Consider the following 7,448-nt stretch of genomic DNA (forward strand, 5'->3'; position numbering starts at 1 on the left):
TTAACTTTTAAAAAAAATACTAAATATATATATTTTATGTATATTTATATATAACTGTATTTATCTAAATTTATGTCTCAATATATAAACTATAAACGTAAACTACCGGTTTAATAATTAATATTTATATCTCAATAAACAAATACAGTCCTAAGTTTAAGTTTGAAGCGTTCAAGTATATCCAATGCCGACAGATAAAGACTCTAGCCCCGAACCACTTCGCCTTTGTGCTCAACTTCTCTCCGAAGAAACAAACACCTTCTGTGTCAAAATTCAAAAGAAAGAAAGAAAAGAACCACAACACTGTTGACTCCTCTTCACTCCGGAAGCTGAAAGCTGAAACGCAGTGTCCCAAACGTTAGAATCATAAACCGACAATGGCTACGGATAAGTCGGTGATGGCGGTCATAAGGGCGGCGAGGCCTTCCTTTCGAAACGACCACGATAAAGCAGCGTTTGCCGTTCACGCCACCTTCCTCTCTTCCGGCTACCTCCTCACCGCCACCGGCCCCCAAGCCCTCTCCGACGACGCCCTCTCGCATCCCTCCACTGGTAACACTTTCACTAATTCCCCGTTTTGTTCTCTCTTTTTTCTTTAACGAAATCATTTAATTTCGATATATTTTATGTGAAATGTCCAAATATAATTAATTATCACTCTTCTTTAGTGAAAACAATTGACAATTCTGTTTTCTGTTGTCACTTCTTTCTTCGCAAGAAACAGAAAACATAGGAAGTAAAAAGGCAAACCAAACGTGCCCTAAGTTGGTAGCACTAGCTATGCAGAACAATTTTCATCTAATCGGTGTAAGAGAGTTTTATAGGATTATCTAATCGGAAGTTTCTGTTTATGACTTTAAAAATAGTGACGAGGTGAGTCATGTATTGTTGATAATGTGAAAATATATAATTAGATGTATACTTAAGATTTGTTTATGCTGGCCGTGCATACAATTCAAATCCTCAGATATTTTAGGAACATTTTATCCATCAAGATTGAATATGTGTATTTAGCCGTTCAACATGTACTTTAAAAGATTATTTCTTCTTGAGTTGATGATTGATTGAAAACCATCAAATACTGATATGTTATTGATTGAGTGAATTAGAGAGGTTATAAAGTAAATTTGAGCTTTCTAAGTTGGTAGCTGTTAATGAACAATGATAACCACAAATAATGGCAATTCATGCCGGAAAACTGCACTATGCTTGGGCTTCCATACTAGACAAAGGATTAGGCTATGCAATCTAATCTGCGGATCAAGTCAATTAAGCTGAAGTTAGAAGACACCTTGTGGTGTCAAGAGAAGATGTAGCAAATTGATATATGCAGCTTGAATCTTATAATTAGCATTTACTGATCATTTTTAATATGTGGTTCGTGATTGTGTGTAGAGGAGGTGTCTGTAGAGAACTGGAACCAACTAGACCAAGAATATGCCTTTGTTTATGTCAATCCAGAAAAGGTTTCAAATAAAGTGCTGGTAAAGTGCCTCGTCATGAATGAGAAGTTACTCATTGATGCCTTGAAGGAAGGGTCTTCTGACCCTGCACACCTTGAGATTTGGTAAGCCTCTTTTTTCCCCCTTCAAGCTATAAGTTCTTCAAGATTTTGCTTTCATTTGCTGCATTGCAAAATTAAATTTTTGTAACTGACCAACCTGGTTTTCTTTGTTCGTGTTGAATTGGGCTGCGTTGGAGTTTGGAGCTTCTATTTGTTGATGACTTATTTTATTACTCTTTTTAATTAAATAAAATTTCCATTCTTGAACGAGGAAGACCAGAAACTAAAATATAATGGCTATGTTGGGGCAAAAAAATCATACATGATTTTTAATGAAAACTGAAGTACCGAATTGTGATTTGAAAACCATTTGAAATCAGAGTTTTTACTCTGTATTGTCAACTTTCACCCTTTTCCCCATTCCTTTCTTTGTCACATCAAATATTAAGATAGAATAGTTGAGGGAACAAAAACCACCAGAAATATTTTGTATATTCATTCTATGCTGCAAATTTCAAGCTTGTGTGTATTGAGTTTTGTTGCTCAAAGGTTATCTGCTTTTCTTTCTGGGTGAAGATTTTCCTGTGTCGGATATGTTGTGAAAATTAAAATTTTCTATGGTTAATCGTACTTCTTGTGAATTTACGGTTATGTCATGATCTGATGCTTTGATTTTTCTACATACAGTGTTAGGGATTATACTATAGCAAATGAAAGCAGCAATTATTCTGAGCAGTTCAAGAATTTGGAGCAGCTGGTGAGAAGACTAAATCAGGATATCTTAGCCAAATTAGATGGCTCCTCCACTTCCAGTTCAGCAAGTAATCCTCCACGGTACATATGGTTTCATGTCTCAATCACCTCTTTTTATCTTTTCCTTTTGTAAAATCTTCCTTCTTCCTTTTTCAACTTAAGAATGATGCTGTAATATATTTGTAGAAGTATTAGGATTTTTTCCTATTTCTGTTCTTTTATGTAGTTCCTGAGTTTCATGTATATGCCATCAAATATGCATTTCATTGTGTAGTTATAATATACTGATTATGGGTAATTGTGGTATTCTGTTACTATTCTCAACATTTTTAGCTATTTACATCGATACCAGATTTGCAGACAGTTTTCAATGAAATATTTTATTCTTCTGAAAGTTTCTGTTATGTTTTATTTAATAAGCCTTTTTCTTTTGACTTTTTTGTGTGCATTGTGCTAAGTTGTGTAGTACTGAAAATTGCATGATTTTTTTCCACTTTGAAATTCAAGATATTTGATTACGCTGCCTATATGTTTTATCTATATATCAGATTTCTTGATTGATTCCTAGTTAACGAACATGATCCAATTCTTGATTTGATGCCCATTTTGTGGCTGAGTAATCATATTTCACTTTTTACTTGAGGTTATGAACATGTCAACTCAGCTGTCCGTGTCCTTTTGTGTGCACAAAATAAACCATGTAGGATAACCAAATGAACTGAACTTCATTTTCCTTATTCTGCAATCAAGCACAGGTGCAAAATGTTGTACTGAGCACCTACACACACAATTTCGAGCCAGGATATGAATCTTGTATAAATCAAAGTCTCTACTCACATTGAAAATAAACTTTTGGTTGTACTTTCATACTTTGTATTAAACGATTGTTTGCATATGATGATTTTGAACGTATGATTTGTTTTATCAGATATCCTCTTCACTAAATTTTATCATTGTACTTTACAGATCTGGATCAAGAGAAGCAAGGCAAGAGATACACGAGCCTCCTGTTGGATTTGGTGGACATGGTGGTGCTCCAATTCATCCCTCTGGGTAAGGATTTGCCTATTGATATTATGATTTCAATGTAGTTTGTCAAACTGCTGTTATCAGCCTTGAATGATTGAATTCCCTCAATAGGAGAGATTTTTTTAAGGGTCTAAGTAATTGAAATATTTTTTGTTGTTTAGTTAATTGTCCATGTTTGTAATGTGAGTAGGCAGTGTTAATGATGTAGCATGATTATGTTCTACACCAATTGTGATCCTTTAAAATAAGTCTCCTTGTGAAGTGAAAAAGTGAGTTAACACTTGGATTAGTAACTCCCGTTGGGCATGGATCCCATGAAATTATCTAAAGGGAGTTCTTATTTTACAAGAATATTCATTTTAGTTGATCCAAATTTGTTTTACATATAATTACCGTTCCTACTAAGTCAAGGATTTTTAAATCACATTAACCATGATATCGTATTCATCTTCAAACTCTCGTGTGACTTAATAATTTTAGTAAGCCTTGTCCATTTATTTTCCCAACTGATGCAAACCAGATTCCTAGGCAACTGGTCAGTTGCTAGCTTGTAGACAGGAATAGTGTCCCATTTGTTTAATTTGTATATCTAGTGTTTGTCAAGATCAGTTTATATGCACTTAGTATATTTGATGGAGCAATTGGTTCACTTAGTTGCTTCCAAGCTATGCCGTCGTTATTTACCATCTTCACTATCTTCTCTTCATATAATAATGTTGAACTTTGCATCGATCAATATTTTTCATGTTTTCTTTAGAGTTATATATCCTCCCGTTAATCCAGTTGGTGGTAGTGATCTCTTTCCTGGGCCTCCTGCTGGAGTGTACCCTACATGGTATGTCTTCTCCAATATACTTTTTGGTTTTTCTTTCAAAGTTGTTAGCTCCATGTTAAAGTGCTTTTTAGTGTTTCATTAAGTTGAAACTCTTGTCGTTGATTTCAGGGGTGATCCGGGCACTGGTGGCAGCATGCTTGTAGGTATGTATCAAGAAAAAATTCCGATTTAAATACAATTATAACAAACATGGTTTCCCCTAAATATTTGCAATGCTGAGTTCTCAACTTGGAAACAGGACCTAATGATCCCCGTTGGTTTGGTGGAGAACCCCCTTTCCCCGGAGGACAACCGTAAGCTATCTGTATCTCATTCTTCCTGCATTGCTCTCCTACGATGATTTCTCATTTTTGAGGCTCACATCTGTGGTTTCATTTATCAAAATAGGGGAGTCCCTCCTGGTGTTCCACCGGGTGCACGGTTTGATCCCTTTGGTCCACCTGATGTTCCTGGCTTTGAACCCAACAGGTTTCAGAGGTATGGTTTGTTTATTTATTATACGTCATTTTGCAGCTTTTTATTTATTAGAATTTAGTTTCGATGTATTGTCAGCGTTTTACATGTACATCCAATTATATAAAGCTATATCAGCAAAAATAACTACTTTTTATATTGACAGCGTGAATTTAAAAGAACGGATGTGATTGTACCACTATGTAAACTGGATTAAAAGTTAAGATGTGTTTCCCTATCATGTCTTTGATGAAGAACTGAACATATTTGGTGAAAAAGGATTATTGTTATTACGTGGAATGATGAAAACTTCAGTTGTATTATTACTTCTCATATTTTTAACAAAGCAGCTGTTAGGGATAGTTAAACATTACATCAACTACAAAATCAATATATCGTGTGTTTGTGTGAAACACACTGAATTAAAATTTTCTTGTTTCTCTTATTCTTTTTCAGGAGGCCACCGAGGCAAGGTAATAATGTTCATCCAGATTTGGAACATTTTCGGAGGGATGGGGATTTTATATAGTTACCGAAGATCACGTTGTACATAGAACTGTTTAGTCATCTTTGGAACATCCATCTCAGTTTGTGTAATTTTGGATATTTCACGCTATAAACAATTCAATTTCTTACTTAATGTCTTAATTCCTGTTTCCAAGTCTTGGATAAATGAAATTAAAAAAGTTATTGCAGACCTTTTTTTATTAGGAATACATTCTTTCAATTTTTTTAATAATTGATAGAGTAAAGTATGATATTTTATTATTAATTTTATAAATAGGACAAAAAAAAAAGAGAGTAAGAGCAATGAAAAATTAGAGATTATATTTTACTCTTTCAATTTTTTTAACAATTTAGAGGATCTATTTGTAGAAAAAATTTGATTAGAGTAATTCAAACAACCTAGTGAGAAAATGATTAAATGAGGCATATTTTATACAAATTTGATATGCTGTGAAATAAATTAGAAAATAAAGTAATTACATAAAATTCTTAAACATTATTTCTTTGGAACTTTTAACAATGCGATATTAGATGAAAATCAATTTTTTCATTAATTTTCTGGATGGTGTGGTTTTTTCATATTAGATACATGATATGATTCGCAAAACAATTATTTCATAAACATAAAATGTATGTCACTAATACCAAAGAAAACATGTATTGTATATGTATTGCTTTATCTATTTATTTTTCTTTTGTTTTATTAAATGCAATTTATTCTCTTCCTCCTTTTCCTACTTATCTGGTGCAACATTCTTTTTAATAAATAACACATGACAAACCCAAAATTGTGGTGCCCTCTTCTAATTGAGAAAGTCCTTTGACTCCTTCTGCCCCTTCATCATTTTCAATAGTTCGTCATCATCAATTTCAACTCACAGATTTTTTTCTTTCTTGCTAATATACAGATTTTAACTTCATTGTCCTGAATTTTTACTTTGATTAATGTATTTAAATGTGTTGATTATAATTGCAATAAATTTTTATTATAAATGTTAAACAATTTGGTTATATAGTTTATTTACTATAAATGAGAACCTCGTCTATATTTTTTTTATGGGACCACTTCGATATTTATCACTATTCTAGAAATGCACGTAAATAAAATATATTTTGTGTTCATGAGAAATGAAATTTGTATGAAAATCTTGAACTCCTTTGATAATCATACAATGTGAGTGGGAGACACAATTTTGCATGACAATTTTAGGGTATATAAACATTTTTTCCCCAAATGGAAGAACCAATCTATGTCAATATAAGTTGGTTTGGTTAAATCCAATTGAGATTTATTTCTAAAATGAAAGAAGTTAGTTGATTCGGGTCAGATCATCATGTTATGATTTTTAAGTAGCTAGGTCCAAATATACTCCCAACCCAAAATACATCTTTATACCTAAGAAAAAGAAAACTAACTAAGGTTTTAATCTTTGTTGTTTTTCTCACTAAAATATATAAATTAGAAAAAGAGAGAATGGAGATTTCAAATTAGATATTTTAATCTCAACAATTTTTTATTTACTAAAAGTCTTTCGTAATTATTCTTGTCAAACACATTAGAGAAGTATTTATTAATCAAAAAATTATAAAGTTATTTTTTATTAAAAATATTATTCATACACCAAAAATTAACTACTAAAATCAACTACTAATATATTTGTGTATAAATACACGTGTGATTTAATAATTTATTTTTAATGTGTATTTATATTCTAATATGTATTTTATACTAGTGGGTGACTTTGATAACTAATCTTAGTGTTAGCATAGTCATTCTTTATATATACATTTTCTTTTACCAAATGAAATAATACCTTAAAAATAATTGTTCTAAAGTAACTAAATACTAATGAAAAAAATTAGATAATTTAAAAAAAATATTTGTATTTTTTATCTTTTGATATTTCTTTGAGATAACTCAATCTCAAACATTATACAGTGTCCTTACTGTGAATTTTAAAAAACATAAAAACCAATTTTTACAAGAGTAAAAAATTGTTTATAGTTAAAAATGTAAATAGGTCAAGTGAGGTTTTAATTCTCAATATATCAAGTCTATAATATGATTAATTGATTTGAGCTGGTCTATTATCAACTATTTGTCAAGTATTAACTCTGATATGCTATTGAGTATAATCTAAAACATGTTTAAAAAGCCTAATATTTTTTATATGTAATATATTAAATTTAATATAAAAATATTATTTATATATTAAAAAATATTTGTCCTATAGATAAGGTGTCTTTCTAAACGGATTGTTAATTCATTAACCCAAATATCAAGTACAAATAGTTTTAGATAGAAATTTGGATACTTTTAAAATGATTAAAAATATAGCTCAATTCAGCTTCTCCATTTTCTTTATT

At 31.3% G+C, this 7,448-nt stretch overlaps 1 protein-coding gene across 2 annotated transcripts; it reads left to right on the forward strand.

The window, feature by feature from the left end:
- LOC107625625 (probable proteasome inhibitor) lies at window positions 149-5,269 on the forward strand. Of its 2 annotated transcripts, XM_016328308.2 has the most exons (9): window positions 149-552; window positions 1,396-1,567; window positions 2,192-2,338; window positions 3,224-3,310; window positions 4,044-4,121; window positions 4,230-4,264; window positions 4,360-4,414; window positions 4,509-4,598; window positions 5,031-5,269. In XM_016328308.2, the coding sequence occupies exons 1-9, from the start codon at window positions 378-380 to the stop codon at window positions 5,101-5,103; spliced, it is 912 nt and encodes a 303-aa protein (XP_016183794.1). In that variant the 5' UTR covers window positions 149-377; the 3' UTR covers window positions 5,104-5,269. The 2 variants fall into 2 exon arrangements, with proteins under 2 accessions (XP_016183794.1, XP_020971766.1); XM_021116107.1 differs by lacking the exon at window positions 4,044-4,121.

This window comes from Arachis ipaensis, chromosome B02 (assembly GCF_000816755.2).
Source record: "Arachis ipaensis cultivar K30076 chromosome B02, Araip1.1, whole genome shotgun sequence".
NCBI lineage: Eukaryota > Viridiplantae > Streptophyta > Magnoliopsida > Fabales > Fabaceae > Arachis > Arachis ipaensis.

What these genes read in the sequence shown, in the direction of transcription:
- LOC107625625 (XM_016328308.2), top strand. Translation starts at nt 378, where the DNA reads ATGGCTACGGATAAGTCGGTGATGGCGGTCATAAGGGCGGCGAGGCCT. An exon ending in CCTGCACACCTTGAGATTTG is followed by an intron (nt 1,568 to 2,191) that starts GTAAGCCTCTTT and finishes TTCTACATACAG; the next exon opens with TGTTAGGGATTATACTATAG. An exon ending in TCAGCAAGTAATCCTCCACG is followed by an intron (nt 2,339 to 3,223) that starts GTACATATGGTT and finishes TGTACTTTACAG; the next exon opens with ATCTGGATCAAGAGAAGCAA.